Genomic DNA, 26,854 nt, shown 5'->3' with positions numbered 1-26,854 from the left:
AGTTTGCGATTTTCAACCACTCTTCATCCTTCGTAACGCTTTTTGTGTTAAACCTATACATTTATGTATGAATCGTTACGCTTCTAGGATCTTTTTCTGTTAAAGACGTGACCAACTTTATGACGCTTAGCATAATAAGTGTTGGTCTTCTGGAAAAAGTGCCCGGCTCCGGGCAGCAGGGACTATGTCCAAGCGATCGACGATTCCTCCCTAAGCCATCTGCGAGTTGTGGTGCCTGCCTAGGATGTGGTGGGGTTTGACAGTGGGCTCTGTTAAACCTCTATAAAAAGCTGCATGTATCCGCAAGTAGGCTCCGCCAAAGCGACCCCGTGCCGCTCAAAGCGCACAAGCCCAAGTCCTGATGTTAGGTGGGAAGCTAAACAGGCCACTATTTGCACGAGGTTCTTAAAAATGCCTAAATTTATATTCTTTCGAAAGCTTTCGGCGAGTATATTAAGGATCCGAGTTAAATTCTTCAGCAAGATGAACCCCTCGTTAGTTATACACGAAATCATTTTAATGGACCCCTCGATTTCTGTCAATTCTAGACTCACCAAAACTGTCATAACTCCAACAATGGAATCCAGGATAATTCAAAGCGCCTCAAAGGCAGCTATTGAGAAATTTGCGATGTTTTGTTTATATGTATGACATTTGTATATTTAGATCGTCCTGAATGATTTGGCGAGGAATGAACAATTCCAAAATAAGAATGTTTCACCGCACAAAAAGATGGCTTGCCGAATATAAATAACAAATTCAGTTATATTTAAAGTTTGTGAGTTTTGGGGCAGCAGTGGCTCGACAAACCAGACTCTGGTCACTGCAAGTTGTGGGGTTTGAACATGAGCTATATTCAACTTCTATAAAAGCGCCCGAGTGCCGCTTAAAATACATTAGTCTTGGTGATGTGTTGGACCTGACTCGATGGCCACCCGGCGCGGTAGGAAGCAGGACCAATAAGCCGCATGTAAAACCAACCGTAACGAACACAAAAGAGATAAGATTATTTTTTATGCAGTTACTAAAGTCGATCATAAGGATCATAATTGTGATAAAATCAATTTCAATGATAAGATTTTTGTAATAAACTGGGATATCCCTCGCATAAAAAAAGACTTCAGCGTACATCGCTACCTCAAGAGTTAATTGACATCTCGGTCTGAAACTGATAATTATTAAGGTCACTCCTGACGGAATCCAAGTTTAAAAGTGCTCGCGTTTTCAGGAGCACACGACTCGATACGGAGCAACGCCCAACTGTCATTTTTATTATTTCACGCATGCTGCGACGCAGCAAAGCTAAATCAACAAAAATGACAGTTGTGCGCCGCCTCTGAATCGAGTGATGTGCCCCCGAAAACGCGAGCACTTTGGAACTTGGACTCCGTCAGGAGTGACCTTAAATACTAGCCGACCCGGGCAGACGTTGTCCTGCATAGTAGGCGAAAATGCGCGTTCTGAACTACCCATGCAAAATGCCCATAGGAATCCTAATTTAAGTTTTTGAAGATTTAATCAACTTTACCCGTAATTTTCTCATGAGAAAATATTATATAAACCCGTCGGAAACCAAAATGAACATATCAGCTGAAGGAATGAAGAAAATCCATCCATCAGTTTTCAATTTATGCGGATACGAACACAGACCATTTCATTTTTATTAAATAGATTTTCATGCCTTTGTAGGTATACGCCTCTCCAATCGTTGGACTTCATGACAGCTGATTTGTTTTGATGTTGAAACTCCATTCAACGTACACTGTGTGTGATTTGTTCTATGCGGGGATTTCTATCTGCGCGTTATTTCCGCGAAGCTATCCAAATTTTTCTTTTTCTCCGTAATACAACGATGAAAAAAGACGCAAAAACCTCTTCAAATCATAACAAGCCATGAAAACAATTCTATCGCACTTGTATACAAGTTGGAAAAAACATAATCGGATAGGCGGCCCCCACTACTGTAGAGGATTGATAAAACGCTTTGTACTCGCTCATTTTATGTTGGGGGTCATATTTTTTTCGCACCGCTGTAGATTTTTTTTAAATTCTTTATTTAGGTGTTTCAACACCTTAATAAATAATTTAAAAAAATCTACCTTGCGTAGATTATGTGGCAGACAACCGCGTGGGATAGAGAGGACTGTTATATAATGCAAGAGCCACTCCAGCCTTTAGCTGAATCTTCTTCTTTTATTTTATACTAGATGAACCTGCCCGATCATGTTCGGGTTGTTCTTTTTCGACCTGTCAATCGTTCAGTTGATTGCAGCGTCGCAGCGTCAAGCTTGATGGTTTTATTCAGAACTCATGAAAGCGTAGTATTTTTTACATTTGTTCAACTTTTCCAGTGAAATGTTCTATTTTTTCATGTATATAAACACAGCTGACCTCAAGACGAATCCATTAATGGAAAATCTTCCAAATCAGTCCAACCGTTCGTGAGTTATATTATAGTTATAGATATTTGTATGCTGAGGTTTTTGGGACCGGGAAAGGCTCTTAAGGTGGTTTGAGACCCCTCCCCTCTCTTGATAGGGAGACTCCCATACAAATGAAACACAAAATTTCCACACAGCTGGAGAATTTATCTAGCAAATAGAATCAAATTTGGCATGAGGAGGTTTTGGAAGGTAAGAAACGTTTCTGTGGAAGTTTCAGACTCCTCCAACTCTGTAACTCTGAAAGCGGGGGCTGATACAAAAATTTCTACATTACTCTAAAAGTAATCAAGCAAACGGATCCAAATTTGCAGGTGGAGGTTTTCGAAGACAAGAAATGTTTCCATAGTGTTTTGAGACGATTGTAGCCCGTTTGGCATAAGGGTCGTTTGACATTATCGTTATCAAAGCTGTGTGATGGATGAATATAATTAAGCCATTCAGCTTCGTTGTTTCTATCACGACACATTGGACACATGATTGTAGAACTTGACGCGGCAAAACAAGATTAAAGAAGGTTCCTGTAAAAACAGAAATATTTTAAATGTTGCAAGCAAGCTTTGAATTAAATTCACATTGGTGGCTAGTTTTATTTTCCATGTAAGGGTGTGCAGTAAAACCTGCCTATTGCTCATTTCTCCTTCTTATTAGTTAAAAGAATCTTATTCGCTTATGCGTTCTGAAAAATATTTTTTATAAAAGAATCTCATTCGCTCACACATGAAGACATTACTTTAATTTGACGATCTAATTTGCCATAGGCATCACATGCTTCATATTCTACCTCACCATCAGCCGGGCAAATGCACTCTTCCAAAGAAGGGATCACATCTTCCTTTGCCTTAAATCGTGCAAGTGCCTGAATTAAAAGAAGGAATCATATCCTTTCTTGCCTCCTGTAGAGCAAATGCATCCATCATAAAGAGAACCTTCTGCCGGGCAAATGTACCCCTTAAAATAAGGATCATATTTCCAGTTGCCAAAAACTGAGCAAATTCCTGAATTGAATGAAGAAACTAAATTTTCTTTTGCTTTCTGCCGGGCAAATGCATTTATTGACACAAGGAATCATACCTTTCCGCAAGAAAATGCCTGAATTGGAAGATGGTAAGTGGATGGATGATGGATGATGAAGAAGGAAGAAGGAGAGAGGAGGAAGGAAGATGGAAAAAGGAAGAAAAAAGAAAGATAAGGGAAAAAAGAAGAAGGAATAAAGAATAAGGTAGAAATAGTAGAGAAGGAGGGAAAAGAAGATAAAAGAAAGAAAGAAGAACAAACAAGAAAGAAGGAAGAAGGAACAAGAAAGAGTGAAGAAGAAAGGTGGAAGAAGTAAGAAGGATGAAATAAGAAAGAAGAAAGAAAGAAGAGAGAAGCAAGCAGAAGAAAGACTAAAGAAGGTAAAGGGATAAAGGTTAAAAAAGGAAGCAGGAAGAAGATAAAAGGAAGAAGGAAGATAGAAGAAAGAAGGAAGGAATAGAAAGAAGGAAGGGCAAAAAAAAAGTAAAAAAAAGGAAAAAAATGAGGAAAAAGAAAGATGGACAAACAAAACAAAAATGTAGAAGGAAAAAGGAAGCAGGAAGAAGGAAGGAAGAACAGAGAGCATCAAACTATTTAAAGACTCTATGACCAGCGCTTACATGAAAACAAGAGATTTTTAGCAAGATTTCGAATCGAAAGACCAAAATTTCAATAGCGCTGCATACAATTGATTTTCAAACCTGCCCTTCCTTCGACACCATTTTCCATTAAGTACTTGTAATACTAATGAATAAAATAATTTCTGATAGTACAGACATACGTTCATCACTCTACGAAATATTTCACAGGTTTATGAGGTATTTCAAAAGTTATACTCGTTTTAAGGTGTCCAGATTTTGTCGCGAACAAGCCTTACATTTGTAGCATATCTTCAGGGGTTGGTATCCGATACGACTGGTGATCAATTAAATCTGATAGACGAAAGCTTGAGCAGGAAAATGGTTAATTCATTGTTGGCGCTTGGTGTGATTTGGCAGAAGCCCGACCATGTGTATGTCATTTTCTAGGAATGTTTGAAAAGGATCACCAGTGCCACCCCTCCCCTTATAACACTTGTTTAATGAGTGTTCAAGAGTGTAATGCATGCCATTCGATACGGGCATGAAAATATCTAAAAATTGTGCCAGCATAGACTTCAAACGATTCTCAAAAATTATTTTGTTATACAAAAAAGAAACCCATGTAGATAAAACATAACACTGAATTTGCGTGAAATTATAAAATCGATATGTAGAAGAACTTTTCGGGCAGCAGAAAAAAACATTTTTTCATAAACCAAAATTATTTTGATAAATATCAGAAAGAAAAAAAAAACGAAATAAGCTCTGGTTAAATCCACATGAAAAATTTCTAATTCCAGAAGGAAGTTGGAATAACAAATTTCTGATTAATTGCATATTATTCGGCAACTCGGCCGTACGAAAACTATTTTTTTGTTAAATATCTTGGCTGTGCATATGCACAGCATATGTTTCGAAATGGACAAATTGATATGAAATTTGCGAAAAAGAATCCACGTGTCTTGGAGGGACTCGAACCCTCAACCTCCTACTCTCTAGATAGGCGTGATAACCCCTACACAACAAGACCACTTAAAGGTCACGTTTGCGGAAAAGCCATCAGAATCCGAGTACCAACCTCCACCGCGGTTAGCTCTCTTTTTTGCAAATTGAATATCTTTCGGATGCTTGATTTGTCCAATCTCCACATGTGCTTTATTATTGTATACCCACAGCCTAACCCACAGAGCTAACCGCGGTGGAGGTTGGTACTCGGATTCTGATGGCTTTTCCGCAAACGTGACCTTTAAGTGGTCTTGTTGTGTAGGGGTTATCACGCCTATCTAGAGAGTAGGAGGTTGAGGGTTCGAGTCCCTCCAAGACACGTGGATTCTTTTTCGCAAATTTCATATCAATTTGTCCATTTCGAAACATATGCTGTGCATATGCACAGCCAAGATATTTAACAAATTTCTGATGAAATTTTGATAAATTTTACGATTCGACCTTTTTGTGGGGAAACATTCACAGTTCCATAGCGTTAGCGTTAGCGTTAGCGTTGTTACGGTATACTTCGTAGATTGGACACTAGTGATACTCATGTTTCTTATGGAATCCCTATCCAGATTGCTGTCGGAAATCAAGGTGGGGAGTTACCCTTGATTCCAATCTAAGATAAAAATGGCATAAGCATGAGGATTACTACTCCCGGCCACGCCCATCTTTACCGTAACTAGGGATAGGAAAGGAAATGTTGATGTAGAACTTACTTAACGAGAGGCCCCCGACTTGGCGACGCCCTCATAAGTTCTACGGAGTTGGTGGTTTGGTAGGGTAAGGTAGGTCATGGAGGTTTGCCTCAAGCTGGCAATTCGACCCACAGACTATGTTGTTTACCTGTTTTTATTTAAACTCTTGCCAGCCGGCTGTCGAAAGAGTATGCTAATATCAATTTTATTTACAGTTTATTCTTTAAATAATTTACAGACGATTTCTTAACCTCAATCTATCAACAAATATCCGTTGAACAAATCTAAATTTACCAAATTTGTACTTTCTGCTCAGTGAGCAAAACGATTCTTCTAGGTTCATCGAATACAAAAATCAAACCATGCCTTTTAAAGATAATTATACTAAACATTTTACAAAGTTTTATTTCAAGTATTTTCGCGATTTCTGATAAATTCAATAGCAAACAATCAAACAAAATTAAAATATTCTAGCTAAATTTTACTATTTTGGTCGAGCATGGGTCAGCCGCCTGACACCCGCGTTGAAAAATATGTTCCATGCTTGCCCCCCACATAAAATAATAACGTGTGCTAATCACTAATGATACTAAAAGATTTAAATGAAATTAGGCATTGTTCCCGCTTATCATTTTAGCACCGCCAGGGGGAACTTGGCCAGTACCCACTGCACTTTTCTTTCCCTTTCCACAAACAATTACCATCATTTGTGATATTTCAACGGAATTTTATTGGGAATTCTGAAAAGGCAGGCAATCAATGCAGTTAGATTGCCAGGTAATACGTGCACATCGTAGCACTGGTGATGCATCACAATCGTATATATACAGGAGTATATGCACTATATGATGACATTGACCGGAAGATTAGATAAGCATTTCCCCCCGGGAAACATTCACAGTTCCATAAAAAAAATATCGTATCTGAATATTTCTTCTTATTCTTATCGGCATCACATACCTCACAGAGACCCTACTGCCTAAGCTAAGCTAAAGCTAAGCTAAAGCTAAGCTAAAGCTAAGCTAAAGCTAAGCTAAAGCTAAGCTAAAGCTAAGCTAAAGCTAAGCTAAAGCTAAGCTAAAGCTAAGCTAAAGCTAAGCTAAAGCTAAGCTAAAGCTAAGCTGAGGCTAAGCTAAAGGCTGAAAGCTAGCTAGCTAAGCTAAAGGGGAGCTGGGAGGCTGGGAGCTAGGCTGGGGCTGGGGGCTGAGGCTGGGAGCTGAGGTGGGGCTGGGGCTGAGTGCTGGGAGCTGGGAGCTGGGTGGGAGTGGGGTGGGTGGGCTGGGTGAGGTGGGGGCTGGAGTGGGCTGGGAGCTGGAACAGGAACAGGTGGTGGGGGTGAGGAACAGGAACAGGAACAGTGGGGCTGGGGCTGAGTGGGGCTGGGGAACAGGTGGGAGTGCAGGTGGGGCTGGAACTGGGAACAGGGTGGGGCTGGAACAGGAACTGGGAACAGGGTGGAACAGGGTGGGGTGGGGAACAGGCTGGGGTGGGGTGGAACAGGGTGGGAACAGGGGTGGGGTGGGAACTGGAGCTGGAACAGGTGGTGGGGAACAGGGTGAACAGGGGGTGGGGTGGGAACAGGTGGGAACAGGTGGTGGGGTGGGTGGGGCTGGGAACAGGTGGGGTGGGGGTGGGGTGAACAGGAACAGGGTGGGGTGGTGGAACAGGGTGGGTGGAACAGGTGGTGGGGCTGGGAACAGGTGGGCTGGGAACAGGGGCTGGGTGGGGTGGTGGGTGGAACAGGAACAGGGCTGGTGGGGTGGTGAACAGGTGGAGTGGGGTGGGAGCTGGGGTGGGTGGGAACAGGTGGGCTGGGGTGGGGTGGAACAGGGTGGGAACAGGGAACAGGTGGGGTGGGCTGGGGCTGGGGGGCTGGGCTGGGGTGGGCTGGGGTGAACAGGTGGAACAGTGGTGGGGGAACAGGAACAGGGCTGGGAACAGGGGCTGGGGCTGGAACAGGGTGGAGTGGTGAGGCTGGAACAGGAACAGGGGCTGGGGTGGGGCTGGGGACAGGTGGGAACAGGGTGGGAACAGGAACAGGGGTGAACAGGTGGAACAGGTGGTGGAACAGGGTGGGGTGGGAACAGGGTGGAGTGGAGTGGGCTGGGAACAGGAACGGAACAGGTGGGGCTGGAGTGGGAACAGGAACTGGAACAGGAACAGGGTGGGTGGAGTGGGTGGGAACAGGGCTGGGTGGGGTGGGAACAGGGAGCTGGGGCTGGAACAGGAACAGACTGGAGTGGAGTGGGGTGCAGGCTGGGGTGAACAGGTGGGGAACAGACAGGTGGTGGGTGGTGAGTGAGAACAGTGAGGCTGGGCTGGGGTGCTGGGGTGGAACAGGGAGTGGGGGCTCAGAACAGGGAGTGAGGCTGGGGCTGGGAACAGGGGCTGGGGCTGAGAACAGGTGGGAGCTGGGAGTGGGAGCTGAACAGGGCTGGTGGTGAGGCTGGGCTGGGGTGGGAACAGGGTGGAGCTGGGGTGGGGAACTGGCTGGGCTGGGGCTGGGAACAGGGTGGGGTGGAACAGGGGCTGGGTGGAACTGGAACAGAGTGGTGGTGGGAGCTGAACAGGAACAGGTGGGTGCAGGGGTGGGTGGGGCTGAACAGGGTGGGGCTGGAACAGGAACAGGGGGAACAGGTGGGTGGGGTGGAACAGAACAGGGTGGAACAGGGGTGCAGGAACAGGTGGAACAGGAACAGGGTGGGGTGGAGTGGGGCTGGGAACAGGGCTGGAGTGGGGTGGGTGGGGAGCTGGAACAGGTGGTGGGGCTGGAACAGGTGGGTGGTGAACAGGGTGGGTGGAACAGGTGGAACAGCTGGGGTGGTGGGGCTAACAGAACAGGCTGCTAAAGCTAAGCTAAACAAGGAAGCTAAGCTAAAACAAGCTAAGCTAAGCTAAGCTAGCTAAAAGCTAAGCTAAAGCTAGCTAAAGCTAAGCTAAAGCTAAGCTAAAGCTAAGCTAAAAAGCTAAGCTAAAAGCTAAGCTAAAAAGTTAGCTAAAGCTAAGCTAAAACTAAGCTAAAGCTAAGCTAAAGCTAAGCTAAAGCTAAGCTAAAGCTAAGCTAAAGCTAAGCTAAAGCTAAGCTAAAGCTAAGCTAAAGCTAAGCTAAAGCTAAGCTAAAGCTAAGCTAAAGCTAAGCTAAAGCTAAGCTAAAGCTAAAGCTAAACTAAAGCTAAGCTAAAGTTAAGCTAAAGCTAATCATTGAGAATTTTTGTATGGATTGTCACACTTCGGGAAAATCCACCTCCCCCCCCCCACTTCGAGCGTTACGTTATTTATGGATGTTCCCTTAGGTATATTCGAGATAGTGAAATTAGAGCATTCGTTACACGGAAGAAAAAAAGTACCCAAAATTGAGTACTTTTAAACTTACTTTTGAGTTATTTTTCTCTTCGCTTTCATCCACTCTTTCTTTTGTTGTCAAAAACAAAAGAGTCAAACAATCCAACGACGCCAGTTCAATACGGGAAGCCAATTTTGAGTTTTATTACCTGAGGTCGAAATTGAGTGAATTAAACTTAAATTTGGGTCAATAAATTTTCCGTTGGGTACTTTTTTAACATGGGAGTAAAGGCAAACTACTTCGACCCTACTTACTCAATTTTGGCTTCCCGTACGGATGCTCGAGGTTGGGTGAATTAAACTCACTATTGGGTAGTTTATTTCTTCCGTGTATTTTCGGACAGTTAGAAAAAAAAATTTAGTTGCTAGATAAAGATTGTCGCTTCGGTTCCCTTTGTTCTGCTGTCCGAAACATGTGTGGTACTAAACTGTCAAATCGTATGTATTTTTCCTTTATTGACATTTAGATCCCCTATCCTTGTCAGCAAAAGATGTTCCGGACAGCGACGAGAGCGACAATCTTTATCTAGTAACTCAAATATCTTTTGTTAGAAATCACAAAAATGTTGCTGTTACTGGATATTTCCATAACTATATTGAATACTTAGCATCATCTACCCCTTCATAATTTCGGTAACAATAAGCGAAAGCAAGTATTATTTTCGACATGAGGATCTTTTGAACAAGCAGTTTGCAAATAGTTGTCAAAAGACATCTTGTGGAAAATATGAGAACTTATACATATTTTTCTTCGCACGAAATTTTAGTTTTTTCTTTCTCTTCAGTCTACCGGAATGCGGTATGCAGAGAAGACATTTTTGGAAAGAGAAAGAGAATTTATAAATCTCTTTTTATAAAGAAATTTTTCAATTTTTTTCTTGAACCTTCGGAATTCGGCTGCTGGTCATATACTTGACAGTAAGCTTTAAGGCCATTGATATGGAAAGTAGGCTTTGAAATTAAAACAACATAAATCAAAAACAAATCGCCAACGAGCAAACGCATAGTTTCTGGCGCCATTAGGTGCGTGTAGAACATTATTGCATCAAAATTAAGTGCGGTTTTATTACAAAATGCGAATGGTAAAGTAAGATGAGCATCAAAGGCATCACTTCTCAAGGTTCGTATTTCACTATTTACAGCGGTAGTTTAGTCAATAGTCTGCTACAATTTATATATTTAGTTAAAGAATAGTTGTACGGATTTGGATCTTTTGATTCGAAATCCGTCCACGGTGGACAGATTTCGGTTCAAGAGGTATTGCTTTAATTAACTATTTTATCATATTTTTTGAAGTTTCAAATGTGTAAATGCGCAACACTTCGGAAATAGAGGCATTCGTGCTTCTGTATCAACGATAAACATTTCATTTGTATTCGTTTTCAATTCTCCAGACGCTTTTTCACATACTGAGGTGTTCAAGTGTACGTATTTCGATGCCGAAGTTATCATTTTGGCATTCGTATATCATGATGATACTTTTATGGCCAGGTAAATCAAGAAAATTTCCAAGACCGGACCGGGAATCGAACCCTGCCACCTTCAGGATGGTCTTGCTTTGCAGCCGCGTTTGTTTGAGTTATCGAAGAAATAATTTGATCTTTTGTTCAATTTTAACCAAAGATTACAAGTTTTTAGCATTTTTTGGTGTCTTCTGTCAGGAATTTCTGATCCTGTTCCATGGCCACAGAATGTTCAGTTTCAATTGGGAAAGAATTTTTACACTATCTGTTTTTTTATAAGTATTCTAAACAATACGTCAAAAGATCGTTTTATTGTTGTATGTTCTGACCTAATAGTCCACAAGTTCCAAGGTGTACTGGAATCTGTCCTGTTTAATTTTGTTTCAACGATTTGCATACAATTTATTTATTTGAAAGAAAATTAGGTGAAATATTGAACGATCACTTCAATAATGACTAACACACAAGAAAACGCCCCACTAAAAAAAGGGAGGGTCATTGTGACATGTTCATCCTGCCATCCTCCAGTACTAGTATTTTCCATGATCACACATCAAATCGCTTTTAATTTGATTGAAAGTTGTCTAAAAACAAGTTAAGGGACAAAATTAAATAAAACATGAGTAACTGTTATTTCCTTTCACTAACGACAATCTATTCCTTGCATGACCATGCCAGCTAGTTTAAAGACTTGTTTTGTTTTTAAAAGCTATGGATGACAAACTATTTTTTTAAAGTACCAGTTCGGTCTTCTTGCATATCAAAAACGAGCAAAAATTAGGAAAACCACACTTTGAAAAACTGCATGATCTTTGACACTCTTTCACAGGTGATCTATAAGATTGATTTGAAGTGCCTGAAAGTTTTTTACCTTAAGTCCTATAGATTATACAAATTTCATCAAAGTGAAACAACTTGGAATGGATCATCACTATACTTGACGAAATGCTCACAAAATTTTGAATTACCCAAAAACGAATAAATCACAACAATTACTGAAAACCCAGGAAGTCTTGTTTCCTGGTCCTAAACGATCGATCACACACACACAACTCTGGCATAGACAACGGCGCAACTCCACAAATAAAATCTCGTAAATTAGAGACTCGACCATAAGCGATTTCACATACCCAGTATTTAGTAACCATTAGCCACTTTTTAAACCAGTCAGTGGAACGTATTTTTTCCCAATGAAATCATTTTAATTTACTTTGATTTCCCGATTACTTTCAATTTAAGGGGACAACTTGAGATCAGTTGTGGTACTTTTGTTGTTGTTGTTGTTGATGATCATTTTCCTCACCTCGACAGCGTTCAATTGCTTGTTTGGCCGCGCTAGTGGTAGTAGTAGAGTACCGAAAGCTGCTGAAATACTAGCATACAACATTGGGTGGGCCCTCGCAAGGGTCCGAGTCTTCATCAAATGCCGTTGGTAAAACACAAAAATCATATCCCGCTCTCGGATGTTTTTTTTTGTTATGCTTTGCTTTTTGGTATTATCCTATATTTGTTTGGCACTCGAGTTTTTTTTTTGTTTGTTGGTTGGTTTCTGCTTATTTTAAGTTTGTTGTAAGATTAGTTCCTTTAACAATTAGGAGGAGGTGTTTGTTTTTTTGGTTGGTTTGGTTTTTTGGTTTGTTTTGCATTTTGTTTCGTTTGGGTTTTGTCTTACAAACCAGTGCTAACCCTGGAATCTTTTGTACACTACCTCTGGGAGATTTGAGATTTTAAAATTGATTCAATCGAAAACATTTTGCCTTCTTTTTCTTGTATCACAATTCACATCGGTAACTGGATTGGATGGCGCACTGACGATTTTTGTTTTCGCTTTTTATCCTCGCCGATGGAGACGCGCAGTAGTTTTGTTGGTTTTGGAAAAAGGGAACAATTTTGAATTTTTTTCAAAGCACTCTTTCTTGCACTTGATTTTTTTTTATTTGCTGTAATTTATTGCCGTTCTCGTTACAAAGCCGAAAAGCGAGGGATATTTTACGTTCATCCCTCTTGGTTAGCCAAAAAGGGGGGTCAACAATCAAATCCGAAACGGAGAGGGGGTGCCGAACTTTTTTTTTTATCTAACTTCACGATTTTTCTTCTCGGCGAGGAGGGTCCTCTGGTTTCTTGACCAGAGGAGGACCAACTCCTAAAGTCACTGCTTTTGCTACTTGGAACTCTCCGTCCGATGGGCACGCACTTTTCTTCCTCAAAAGTCGACGAAGAAATGACGGCGCCGCGCGTAAGGAAGCAACCTTCGAGTCCCGACTGCTCAGCTCGTCCGTCGTCGTCGTCGTCGGGTCGGGCGTTCGATCGTCGGGAGTGCGTGAAAAGAAATTCATACATGTGACGAAAGTTGTTTAATAACTGCATCACAATTTTACAACAAGTTAACCTGCCGCCTGCCGTCAAGACGGAAGGGAAAGAAGAAAGTGGAAAATTGGAAAAGTACACTCACACACACGCGCGCCTTCGATGCCGCACGGCATGGCACCGGTGGCACTATGGGAAGGAGGGTGGCCGCTAAACTGAAATTGACTTCTTTCCGCTGATTGTATTTAGATAGAAATAAAACCCTCAATGTTTCGCGGCCAGATCAAATCAATCCACACAAGCATGTATAAGGCTGTTAAAACGCGGATTGTCAATTGAATATTTTACAACATTGAACACTCTGCCTGTTTTGGTCACGATTATTACTTTGGATAAAATAAGACACTAAACTGTCCAAAATGAACCGCCGTACGAAAATTGACCACGCCGTCTATACCTATATCAAATACTAGTCAATATATGCCGATGAACCCACGTAATGAAGAAAGTTTTTGAGAAACCAAATAGTATTCCAAATAGTTCAAGTTGTTGTCAAGAGTTCTAGGTTGCCTACGAACTCCATAGAATCAAGATCAGCCGATTATCTACCGTGACGAAGGCAATTATTGCAGAATTAACCAGCTGCTTGACCTCATCTTGGTATACAGTGATGCTCGAAATGATGGTAGCAAAGCAATAGTTTTTGTTTTATAAAATCTGGAAAACAATAGAATAGTTATTCAGAAAGTAAATTATATAAATAATATGAATTGTGGAATATGACATTTCAATTGGCCAATGTATAAAAAATAAGCCCTGTTATTTTCCAAGTATGTCACTTTTCAACAAGCTTTACACAATCAATTTGAAAATGCTTAAATTTCAGCTCGATCAGTCATCGGGGGAAAAGATACAGTATGTTAAAGTTGGCTATTTTCGATGAAAATCGGTCTTTGCTACTCATCCAACCTCCATGAGTCGATGTTCTATGACTCGATATCGGCTAATGGAAGCAAATTATGCCATATTGAAAATATTTTCTATGTTATCTGAGTGATGATCTTTTCAAACGGGGAAGAGCCGTTTGGCCGAATGCCATTTGGCCGAAAGCCACTAGGCCGAATGCCATTTGCCCGAAACCCACTAGGCCGAAAGCTGTTTGGCCGAATAGACCATTAGGCTGAAAGGGTCATATAGCCGAATAGGTCATTTGGCCGAATAGGACATTTGGCCGAATAAGACATTGGGCCGAATAGGACATGTAGCAACATCACCACCGTCATCAATGCGACAAGCCAGCATCAACGGTGCTACAACCCAGCCGATCAATTGTTCCTATGGATAATAGTGCCCTTCTGGCTATCAGTTTTGCTTTAACCCTTCCGTTACCAACCCCCCTTTTGAAAACGAAAATAAAAATCTTTTTGGCTGTAACTTTTTTTGTCTATCGACATTTTTTTGCAACTTTTACCAACAGTTTCAGGGGCTCTATGGATTTTTAGGACTGGCCACTTGATACCGGAGTTATTCCGGATTAAAAATGGGTGTTAGCTTTTGGCCGTATGCCAGAACGCATACTTCGGAAATGATTATTTTAGATATTTTGAAGAGAAACGACGCATAAACTATACCAAATTTGATCAGGAATTTGATCGGTCCGAAATATGGCCTGTATTCCGGAATCCGGACGTTCCACCGGAACCTGTTAAGAGGTCACTTTACGGAAATAGGCGAATACCATCATGTAACCCATCAAACTTCATAATTTAAAAAGTAATTGCATTCTATAGTAGTTTTGTACTTCTTTGACCGTATTTGAACCGATCGGAACCGATAAACTGATTCACCATGAACCGGTTCAAGATACTATTTTGGAAAATAAGCAAACCCCATCATGCGGCATATCAAACTTCATGATTTCAAAAGTTATGGCATTATATGGTAGAATATCATGACTTTTGAATGTCATGACTTTTGAAATCATGAAGTTTGAAATGCCGCATGATGGGGTGCGCCTATTTTTCAAAATTGTCCATTGAACCGGTTCATGGTGAATCAGTTTACCGGTTCCGATCGGTTCAAATATGGTCAAAGAAGTACAAAACTACTATAGAATGTTATTACTTTTTAAATTATGAAGTTTGATGGGTTACATGATGGTATTCGCCTATTTTCGTAAAGTGACCCTTAACAGGTTCCGGTGGAACGTCCGGATTCCGGAATACAGGCCACATTTCGGACCGATCAAATTCCTTATCAAATTTGGCATACACAGCAAATAATTTTGAAAATTCAACGACGTGTAAAATTGCAGTTTATCCCATCAAACGAATTAACATTCGATATTCAATTAAATTTGATTGAATTTTACAAGCAAGCACCGTTTCAATTTATTTCGCTTTAAAAGAATAGTGAGATCGATTGAATGTTACGTTTATTTGCATGCTCCAAATATGTGCATGAAAATAGATTTAAAATCACAACATATTTTTATCTGTGTAGTTTATGAGTCGTTTCGCTTTAAAATATCTAAAATAATCATTTCCGAAGTATGCGTTTGGTATACGGCCAAAAGCTAACACCCATTTTAAATTCGGAATAACTCCGGTATCAAGTGGTCAGTCCTAAAAATCCATCGAGCTCCTGAAACTTGAATAAATCCGCTCTTTTGGTAAAAGTTGCGAAAAAAGAGAAAAAGATTTTTATTTTCGTTTTCAAAAGTGGGGTTGGTAACGGAAAGGTTAAACAAAAATTCAAAAGACCATTGCACAATGGTCCAGGATATAGACGAGGAAACATTAATTTTACGCCAAAATTACACTTTTTAGAAAAAAATGTTTTTCTACAAAATTTCTCGGAATAGTAAGGTTATCATTATGGTGCTATAAAAAAATAGGGTGGCCCATTATATAAAAACCCAGATTAATCCACCTAACGGCGATGATGCCTTTCTCGTGCATCGTAAAATGTACTGAAAAAATCACATAAGAAAGGTCAAAAAAGCACTTTAGGGGAATAGATCGCATATTTTCTATCATTTTGCATGTTTTTGCATTAATTACTATGCATTGCCAACATCTTTGAAAAAAAATTGATTTTGAAATTTTTTTCCAAGGGGGGATCCTTGGGAAAAGATGATGATTTTTCAATAATTCCGAAATGCAATGTCCGATCGGGCCAATTTTCAATAGCAAACAATGGGACCGCATTCCCCGTCGATCCCCCGTGTTGCGAGTAAGTCGGGTAAGGCTAAGTTCCAAAAAGTGTGTCTACAAAATTTGTACACATACACACATACACACACGCACATACAGACATCACCTCGATTCGTCGAACTGAATCGATCGGTATATAACACTATGGGTCTCCGGGCCTTCTATCAAAAGTTGTTTTTTAGAGTAGTCCTGTTGTACGAGAAAGGCAAAAAATTAAAAAAAATTTGTTTATTTTTATTCTTTTATTTACTTGTTCAGGCACTCTCTGTTACTTAACCGCTACTGTACCGAGATCTACTGTGGTATTCTGCTGTGCAGAACCCATACAGAATCTATTTTTAGATTTCCATTATCATTGTTATCATTATTGCTGTCGTTGCCAGTCCATCTAATCGTGAGTCCATTGTGTCCGTTTGTCCATGTCGTGCATCCAATAATCGTTGCATTATTGTTCGGTTGCCGTTTTTATCCGAGTACGTTGGAGGAATGCCTCCGAGAAGAACAAGTTGTCAGTCATGACGATAGGCGATAGACGATAGGTTTTCTATTTTTCGAAAAAGTTGACTTCACGTGACTCAAAAGAGCTCAAAAAATGGAACTTGATTGAAGCGGCAAATGATTCTAGTTTATTTTAGTATTTTAGTAAAAATGGATACGCAGTCTAAATTTAGTAAAACGAGTATGTTAATTACCCAAAGTTTCGACACGGGGATTGTGTCTTCCTCAGGGGGAAAATACTGTCGTTTTTTGTCTATTGATTGGTCTAACTTTAACTGTTAACGGTTGAAAATTTAGTTTGTTGGTACATTTCTTCGGAACTACTGCACTTAAAATGTTTGTACTCGCCGGCAATGTTATATAAACAATTTATTTTAGTATACATCCATTTTAGTTAGCCATATTACAGTCGACTCTCTACATCTCGATGTTCGATATCTCGATATCTCTCCCTATGTCGATGGTTTCCTCAGTCCCTTCAATCTACATTCATTTGGGCTTTCTATATTTCAATATGCTCCCTTTCTCGATATCTCTCTATCTCGATGGGTTCTGATCATATTTTGTTCAGGATTCACGCTCCTCATGTCGATGTGTTCAAATTTTTAGGCTACTACACCATCTTTGGACAACACATCAACAACAGGACGACATTTGCTTTGTTGTCGTTTTTCATAGCAACGAGCCTTTTCGAATCTAGTACCCATTTCAATTTTCCCTCCATCCATCTCGATCTCTCCCTATCTCGATGGTCCCTTCAATATCGAGATGTGGAGAGGTACAGTCGCCTTCAAAGCGAAGAAATAATTTTAAGAAAAACTCAAAGGTGCAGCCCTATCGGGTTGTACGCAAATGTGACGTATGACTACGTAGTTATACCAAATCAAGAAGCTGAATAGCAGCTCGCAGTATGATGGACTTTGAGTATCTAAGTGTGGAAAAAGAATTAACATGTCTCATCGGCCGTATCGCCGCTGGAGCCACTCGACTGGCTTTTGGTGGAGGGCATCACATTCGTATAAGACACCATCCTCAAGAATGCCCGAAATAAAAAGGAAATAAGCAGAATCGGAAGTGGCGCGAAACCAAACGCAAATCTCGGGTACTTATTCAAAAGGACGTATGTGATTTTGTAAACAAAGATTCAAACGTCGATTCGTCCGATCTAATAGCCCTCCCACTCAAACCATCATCATAGACAGATAGAGAGAGGCTTCGGCTACCTGTTGGTGGTGTTGGTTTGCGTGGGAGTGCCATCAGATTGGACAAATAAACGTTTGAATATTTTTTTTACAAAATCACATACGTCCTTTTGAATAAGTACCCGAGAAATATATTTATTTGCAATGTTCGGTTTCCGCCCGCGATGAAAGCGTACGTGTATCGTTTTCTATGGCGCCGGTGGCAAAGTGAGAGAAATTCCAAGAATTAATTACACACAGTCCTTTTCAGGACCTAAACTATTTATCCAAGAAAAGGTATTGACTGTTAGGAAAAGTCTTCACCCAGACAAACAGACTACTCGGCTTAAGTTTTCGAATTTATCCGTTTAAACGGCAATGACGATTCTGAAAAGAACGTTCATTTTTAATAATGCGCCATTTCGAACAATAAAGCTGCTAAAGGAAATTTTCTACTCAGATGGCGTCTTGGTCATCATCGACTTGGTTGTCGTCGGCGGAAAGTAAATTTTCTGGCAAGATTATTTGGTTTTGTTTGTATTAGTCATTGAAATGAAATCGTGTTTTCCCGGGCCTCCATTTAATACAAAAGGTCAATCCGAGATATATTTTCTTCAAAGTGGAAAATTTAATCGTTTGCAACGACAGAATATTACCCATCGGTAGCAGCATCACAAATGCTCGGCGGAGGGGATGATGTACATAATAAATTTGTTTGAATGGATGGAATCACTCACAGCAACCAAGCTACATCACGCCAAAGGCCGATGCTTCCGAAACCGTCCATTTTTACAATCAAATCTTTCTGTTCAGAAAATGCTGGTCCTGAGGAGGACCAATTTTTTTCCCCAATGCACTTTACAAAAACTAACAGCAACCAAACGCTTGTCGGAACCTTGCGTTGGAATTTTACTTCGTGTTGTTATTGTCCAACGGTCACTCGATGGCTTTTCGCTAAGATGCCACCATTGGGAATACATTTTCAGCATCGCGGGATCGCTACGAACGCCACCACCCAATGCGATTGTTTTCCGTTGAAACCTTTACCAGAACCTTCGTGCTGCTGTGCCGTTCTGCTGCGTCCGCTCTGCGTGAAATCTACTTCAACCGCTCTCTGCGGAATCCCGATCAAAATGGACGGCGCTCGTTTTTTTAATATTTGTTTATTTCTCTGTTTTTTGTTTGATTGTTTAGTCCTTGGGACTCTTCAGCTCTAGTACAATGCGTTGTAATTCAATACATTATATTGAAGGTGGACTTTAAGTCAGTACACACTTCAACCTTTGCGACGGTGGGGTTTGTTTAAATTTGATAACCTACCTACTTAACCTTAAATAATCAACCGCGTCGAGTTTGTGTTCCATTGACCAGACTCACCCTAGCAGCCGTTTTCTATCACGAACATACCCAGAGTGAGGATCTGGTCAAATCGCCCTTCACAGGCGAATATTGGGACCAGTTGTTCCGGTGTGTATAGCGGAGCAGTATCTTCTGCTAAGGTGGGCTCACCATCACGCTGCTTCCGAAAACCAGGAGGTTGGAGAGGAGGCCATTGAGAGCTAGTAGTGGGTGATGCAGCTGGTTTGTTGCTTCTCGGTGGGAATAGATCCGGAAAATTATCTGCTGTCAGCACTGTAGGTTTATCCCGTTTTGAAGGATGCTTTGCTGATAATTGTCTACGGATTTGGATGGTTTCCGATCGCTTGGGACAATTCCTAGCTGTGGCCCGATGGTTTTCCCCACAATTCACACATTTGGGGGTCGCTGTCTCCATTGCGTTGCATTTGTCGGAGTGATGATTTCCGCCAAAGAAGCTGTAGCGAGGTGTCATGTAACAGTTCCTGGTACCATGGCCGAAATCGCAGCAGTTCTTGCACTGCGTAATGTCGCGATGCACCGGTTAGTATCTCTGCCACTCTATGAAGGTGCTATTTATGGCCGTAATTGAGCGTAGTTCCTTAAGGGTGGTCGATCGATGCTGGAGATGAACCAGGTAGAGCTTGTTCCGAAATATCTTGGTTTCATCGCGCCGTGCGATTTTGAACACGATCAATGGTTTCAAACCCCATTCCACCAATTCCTTCTTCAGTTCATTGACGTCCACGTTGTCAATGCCGCGCAAGATCGCTTTTAATGGTTTGGTCCCGCGTATGTCATGAGTAAAATACTCGTATTTTTAAGTGATTTTTAAGCAGGACAAAGTTTATCACTAAATCATAGAGCGTCCTCCCCTCGGTGATGAGCTTGATTCCCTCGACGCATAGTCGAAAAGTACACTTGAGGCCCCTTGCTGCCCACTTCCGAACAGTCGGGTACAGACCCGATGGGTCACCTTTGACGAAAATAGGCGGGAGCTTTTCTTGTCGTTCTGGTTCCTTCTGCAAAGGCTGTTGTTTTTGATTACCTTTGGTCAGTGAATCACCGGCATCGTCATTCTCCAGAGCAGAGTTAATGTTGTTAAAAAAGCCGAACCGACTGTTTCATCACCCATAACGGGTTCGGAGTGTGCACTCGTCACCGTTCTTTGCACTTCGTAATGATACTGATTAAATCCGACGTCCGTACGTGCTGCTTTCACGAACTGAACTGACAAGCTCGTTAGCCCCACCCCTTTGTGATCTGATATGAGTGCAAATATGATGTGCACTCTTTCATTTCATTTTCATTTATTTAGTTTACATCTAAACAGATAACACTGAATCAACAATTCGACGCCACAATACACGGTTCGAGGCCGCATCTCTCCATCCTCGAATGCGCCCCGCGCTCGCCAAGTCGTTTTGCACCTGGTCTGCCCACCTCGCTCGCTGCGCTCCACGCTATCTCGTACCTGGAATTCCTCCGGAAGTTCCTCCAGGAATTCCTCCGGAAGTTCCTCCAGGAATTCCTCCGGAAGTTCCTCCAGGAATTCCTCCGGAAGTTCCTCCAGGAATTCCTCCGGAAGTTCCTCCAGGAATTCCTCCGGAAGTTCCTCCAGGAATTCCTCCGGAAGTTCCTCCAGGAATTCCTCCGGAAGTTCCTCCAGGAATTCCTCCGGAAGTTCCTCCAGGAATTCCTCCGGAAGTACCTCCAGGAATTCCTCCGGAAGTTCCTCCAGGAATTCCTCCGGAAGTTCCTCCAGGAATTCCTCCGGAAGTTCCTCCAGGAATTCCTCCGGAAGTTCCTCCAGGAATTCTTCCGGAAGTTCCTCCAGGAATTCCTCCGGAAGTTCCTCCAGAATTCAATCGGAAGTTCCTCCAGGAATTCCTAGGAACTTCCTCCAGGAATTCCCAGGAACATCCTCTAGGAATTCCTAGGAACTTCCTCCAGGAATTCCACCGGAAGTTCCTCCGAAAATTGCTCCGGAAGTTCCTTCGGGAATTCCTCCGGAGGTTCCTTCGGAAGTTCCTCCAGAAGTTCCTTCGGAAATTCCTCCGGAAGTTCCTTCGTGAATTCCTCCGGAAGTTCCTTCGTGAATTCCTCCGGAAGTTCCTTCGTGAATTCCTCCGGAAGTTCCTCCGGGAATTCCTCCGGAAGTTCCTCCGGAAGTTCCTCCAAGAATTCCTCCGGAAATTCCTCCAGGAATTCCTACGGAAGGTCCTCCAGGAATTCCTCCGGAAGTTCCTCCAGGAATTCATTCGGAAGTTCCTCCAGGAATTCCTTAGGAACTTCCTCCAAGAATTCCTTAGGAACATCCTCCAGGAATTCCACCGGAAGTTCCTCCAGGAATTCCTCCGAAAGTTCCTTCAGGAATTCCTCCGGAAGTTCCTCCAGGAATTCATTCGGAAGTTCCTCCAGGAATTCTTTAGGAACTTCCTCCAAGAATTCCTTAGGAACTTCCTCCAGGAATTCCACCGGAAGTTCCTCCGGGAATTTCTCCGGAAGTTCCTTCGGGAATTCCTCCTGAAGTTCTTTCGGGAATTTCTCCGGATGTTCCTTCGGGAATTCCTCTGGAAGTTCCTTTGGAAATTCCTCTGGAAGTTCCTCCGGAAGTTCCTCCAGGTATTCCTCCGGAAATTCCTCCAGGAATTCCTCCGGAAGTTCCTCCAGGAATTCATTCGGAAGTTCCTCCAGGAATTCCTTAGGAACTTCCTCCAAGAATTCCTTAGGAACTTCCTCCAGGAATTCCACCGGAAGTTCCTCCAGGAATTCCTACGGAAGGTCCTCCAGGAATTCCTCCGGAAGTTCCTCCAGGAATTAATTCGGAAGTTCCTCCAGGAATTCCTTAGGAACTTCCTCCAAGAATTCCTTAGGAACATCCTCCAGAAATTCCACCGGAAGTTCCTCCAGGAATTCCTCCGAAAGTTCCTTCAGGAATTCCTCCGAAAGTTCCTCCAGGAATTCCTCCGGAAGTTCCTCCAGGAATTCCTTAGGAAGTTCTTCCAGGAATTTCTTCGGAAGTTCCTCCAGGAATTACTCCGGAAGTTTCTGCGGGAATTTCTCCGGAAATTCCTTCGAAAATTGCTCCGGAAGTTCCTTCGGGAATTCCTCCGGAGGTTCCTTCGGAAGTTCCTCCAGAAGTTCCTTCGGAAATTCCTCCGGAAGTTCCTTCGTGAATTCCTCCGGAAGTTCCTCCAAGAATTCCTCCGGAAGCTCCTCCGGGAATTTCTCCGGAAGTTCCTTCAGGAATTCCTCCTGAAGTTCCTTCGGGAATTCCTCCGGATGTTCCTTCGGGAATTCCTCCGGAAGTTCCTTCGGGAATTTCTCCGAAACTTCCTTCGGGAATTCCTCCTGAAGTTCCTTCGGGAATTCCTCTGGAAGTTCCTTCGGGAATTCCTCTGGAAGTTCCTTCGGGAATTCCTCTGGAAGTTTCTTCGGGAATTCCTCTGGAAGTTCCTTTGAGAATTCCTCTGGAAGTTCCCCGGGAAAAATCCTTCGGAAGTTCCCCCGGGAATTCCTCCAAAAGTTCCCCCGGGAATTCTTCCGGAAATTCCCTCGGGAATTCTTTCGAAAGTTCCCCCGGGAATTCCTGCGGAAGTTCCCCGGAAATTCCTGCCGAAGTTCCCCCGGGAATTCCTGCGGAAGTTCCCCCAGGAATTCCTGCGGAAGTTCCCCCGGGAATTCCTGCGAAAGGAATTCCTGGAGGAACTTCCGAAGGAATTCCTGGAGGAACTTCCGAAGGAATTCCCGGGGGAGCTTCTGAAGGAATTTCTGAAGGAACTTCTGAAGGAACTTCTGAAGGAATTCCTGGAGGAACTTCTGAAGGAATTCCTGGAGGAACTTCCGAAGGAATTCCTGGAGGAACTTCCGAAGGAATTCCTGGAGGAACTTCCGAAAGAATTTCTGAAGACAATTCCTGGAGGAACTTTTGAAGGAATTGCTGGAGGAACTTCCGAAGGAATTCCTGGAGGAACTTACTTTATTTTTCTTCTTAGTCTTATCTTTCTTATTTGTCTTACTTGTCTTATTTGTCTTATTTGTCTTACTTACACCAGCACCACTGTTATCACCCAAATACTTTTCAAAGCTTGTGTGGAAACCTTGTACAGAAATCCTCTCACGATATTTTCTAATGTTATTCTAGAAACGGCTTATGTTTTCATTTTCCAAAACCAGCTGGAGTTTGTTTATTTTGATTTCCTCATTGCGTGATTGGTCGGCGCTGCTGCTGTTCTCTCGCCGAACCACTGCATGAGTGATAAATTTCTTCCCCATTGTTGCCAATTCCTTTTGTTCTCCGTTTACGGCAAATTCTCAAGCAATTGTAAACTGCATAATAATGAAATAATTTTGGCGACACTGACAGCGTCATTGTGGCGCTCTGAATTGGGCAATTTTATCTCTCAGAGAGTGCTACCACGTGCTTTTTTAACGGAAAACCCTTCCCTCAGACCTTAATGATGGTGATCGCTCGAAAGTTGCACTCATAACAATTAACGCAGGGGCGGAGCCAATGGGATTAATTAATTAGATACAAGAAAGCTGCTTTCCGGCGCGCGCAGAATTTTACAATGAGCGGTCCCGATGCATGGAAGACTATATATTCAAAGCATTCTCTGAAATTTTCACGCAAGATGCTGAATATGAACATGACCTCGACCTGTCAATAATTCAAAATACGTTTTGTTGAAAAGAGTAACAAAATAAATTTGACCCAAGACGAAATTTTCTACATAGTACAAAACATAATCACTTGGCGTCTGTCGGTCTGAGCTAAAGTTTGAGTTCTGAAGTAGCGTCTTTATCAATTTGGCTGTCGTCGGTAGAAGTTGATTTTTGGCAGAAAGTTTCTGCAAGAATTTGATTTTGTTTCTGTTAGTCATTGGAAATGAAATCGATTTTTTCCGGACCGCCATTTTATACAAAAGAAGGTTGATCCGAGAATAATTTTCTTCAAAGTGCAAAACTCAATCGTTTGGCGACGACAGAAAGTTGTCCTTCGGTAGCAAAATCACAAGCGCGCGTCGGAAGGAGATGGGGCAATAAATTTGTTCGGATGGATGAAATCACTAACAGCAACCAAGCTACCACGGCGATGCCACAGAAACAGGACATTTTTGCAATCAACCCTTTCTGTTTAGAAAAAGCTGGTCCTGAGAAGTTCCAATTTTCTTTCCTCAATGTGCTTTTCCAATAACTAACTGCAACCAAGCTCGATGATTTTTCGGTGAGACGCCACCATTTGGAATATATTTTCAGCATCGCCACTGCATCACGCGGAATAGCAACAAATGACATTTTTGCAATCAACCCTGTGGCGGTGCACGTCTTTATTCTTGTAGTAAAGTAAAGTGTACGCCTCCTGATTACTATAAAAAAAAATACGAATTGGGCGCAATTTTTGATTCTACAACACTTCTAGAACTGATGATTTTGATTTCCTCATATAAAAAGCCATATTTTAAAATGATGAAAAAACCTCAAATTCCCTCAAATTTCCATATTCCAAAATATGCAGAGTAGTCCTTAGTCATCCTCTGTCTAAAGGCAACCTTACACCTCGGGAAAATTTTCCGCAGGATTTTGGTCCCCGTGCATTTTAAATGGGGCCGGGATTTTGATTTTCCTTGCCCAAATTCCGAAAACATCGCATATGTAAAAACACATGGAGAAAAAATCCGCCGACCAAATTCCCGAGGTGTGAGGCTACCAGGGTTTGCAGAAATTGCTCTTAATAGATAACGAACAACGATAAAAGAGAGGCAAAAACCTCTTCGAACCATAACAAGCCATATAGGTACACTTAAATACCATATACAAGTTGGAAAAAAACTGATTCGGATAGGCGGCCCCCACCGATGGGGTTCGATAAAACGCTTTGTTCTCGCTCATTTTATGATGGGGACCATATTTTTTCGCACAGCTGTATTAAACAAGTTAGAATGCATCACCAGAACTCGTGCCCCCGCAATTGGAACTTATTAAAAGAAATTTATCATGGGTTGTAGCCCCCCGAATCAGTTCATTATCGTAACAGCTACCGAAAAACGTCTCTCACGGTATTCTACATATCGAGAGTGTAAAAAGACATGATAAGTGAGAGATTTTCTCATTCTCCTTTGAATTCGAACCCTGGAGGCTACCTTAACCCAGGGAGAAATGGATCCCCATTCAAAAATACAGGCATTTGAAAATGACGGATTTAAAAAAAAAAACGAACAGTGGGTAATGTCTGTGACATAACCGGGAAATAGACGTAGGACTTGACTTGACCATGCCTTTGAAGATCTTCTTTCTTCTATATACATAAAAATGAATTTCTGTCTGTCTGAACCTTATAGACTCGGAAACTACTGAACCGATCGGCGAGAAAATTTGTATGCAGAGGCTTTTGGGGCCGGGGATGGTTCTTAAGATGGTTTGAAACCCCTCCCCACTTTGGAAAGGGGGCTCCCGTACAAATGAAACACCAATTATTTCATAACTCGAGATCTAATCAGATAATAAATCAATTTTAGGCGAAACGAAGTTCGTCGGGTCTGCTAGTGTATAATATATCCAAATCTCTCACGTCACCTAATTTGTATAAAAAATCGGCAAACATTATTATAACAATTTTCATGAGCAATATAGGAAAAAATATCTCAAAAAGAAAAGCTCTCAATCGATTTTTCATCTAATAGTGGATTTTTTTGTGATTTATTTCATTATATGTCACAGTTCTTGTTATGTAACGGTTATGAAAAAATCTTGAAAATCTGCTATTCGCGTATAACATTTTATCTCTAGAGTATTTTAGAATTTTTAAGAACTCTTTAGTAAGTCTATCAATGGCTCTCAGGAGAACCGTATGCTTTGAAAATAAACATTTTTTTTGTCCATCTGTTGCGTCATGTTGCAGTGGATTGTAAAACTAATGTTGGGTGCTCCGGGTGGAGCGCGAAACCAAAGCTGTCTTCATGCAGTGTAGGTATGTGCCGACGTGTGTTGTTTCTCCAGATGGAACCAGCGGGATACGAACTGCCGACCGATGAACCGGTGACCAATTGCGAGCATTATCATTATCTTTCTTGGCCCTGATAAGGGCCGGAAATTAACTTTTTCATGGACAACTGGTTGACCGAAAGAGTTTCTTGTTCGAAACCAAAACACACACGGTTTCTTCAAAAGCATCGCAATTCTTTCTCTTGCTTTTCTTCAGCCTGTCTCGGATCGATACTGATGCCGGCCGGCCTCGGCTCGACTCTGCTGCTGTTGCCGATATCTGCTCGGCATTGCTGCCGTGTCGGGTCTGTGGGGTGGACTGCTTCTGGAACTTCTTCTACTGCTGTACTGATGGCTATGCTTCGGCTGATGTTGGCCTCGACTCTGCCGGGCCGAAAAAGTGGATAGTATGGACGATGCTGCCTTGCTAAAAGGTGTGAATGCTGTCGAATCGATATTACTGTTACTTGGCTTGTCCCGGTCAGAATGAAAGGAAAAAAATCACGTTGCGCTATTTTATGCCTTCTCGTCAGACCCAGCAGCAGCTCATTCGCAGCTTCGACTGAAGGGCCTCCGAGTCCATGCGATATCGACTGAATAAGGAAATTATTTAACTCTTATAGCCTTGAAAAAGGCTGTTTGTTTCGGCTTGGTCCAACTAATAAGAAGGACTGAATGCTCTGTAAGCGAATGCACTTTTCTTTTATACTTAATTTTGAATCGTCTCTGCTTCCCGATTGGTCGGCCAATCAGTGAGCGTCTTGTATCCCGTTCCTTT

At 42.0% G+C, this 26,854-nt stretch overlaps 1 protein-coding gene across 5 annotated transcripts in view; it reads right to left on the bottom strand.

The window, feature by feature from the left end:
* LOC134207904 (paternally-expressed gene 3 protein) overlaps nt 1-26,854 on the bottom strand; it is a 164,630-nt gene that overhangs the window by 108,074 nt on the left and 29,702 nt on the right. The window contains exon 1 of one of the 5 annotated variants that reach the window (XM_062683950.1): nt 11,836-12,754. The exons of 2 other annotated variants lie outside the window; for them this stretch is intronic. Coding sequence is in view for 2 of the 3 variants with exons in the window: in XM_062683947.1 (XP_062539931.1) it covers nt 12,241-12,284 (44 nt within the window). In the remaining variant the exon portion in view is untranslated. Of the gene's footprint in view, nt 1-11,835; nt 12,755-26,854 lie in introns of those variants that run through there. 2 more of the 5 variants (XM_062683947.1, XM_062683951.1) reach the window with 2 other exon arrangements.

This window comes from Armigeres subalbatus, chromosome 1 (assembly GCF_024139115.2).
Source record: "Armigeres subalbatus isolate Guangzhou_Male chromosome 1, GZ_Asu_2, whole genome shotgun sequence".
Lineage (NCBI taxonomy): Eukaryota > Metazoa > Arthropoda > Insecta > Diptera > Culicidae > Armigeres > Armigeres subalbatus.
The sequence above is the reverse complement of the archived record's forward strand: the minus strand, read 5'-3'. Positions and strand labels throughout refer to the sequence as shown.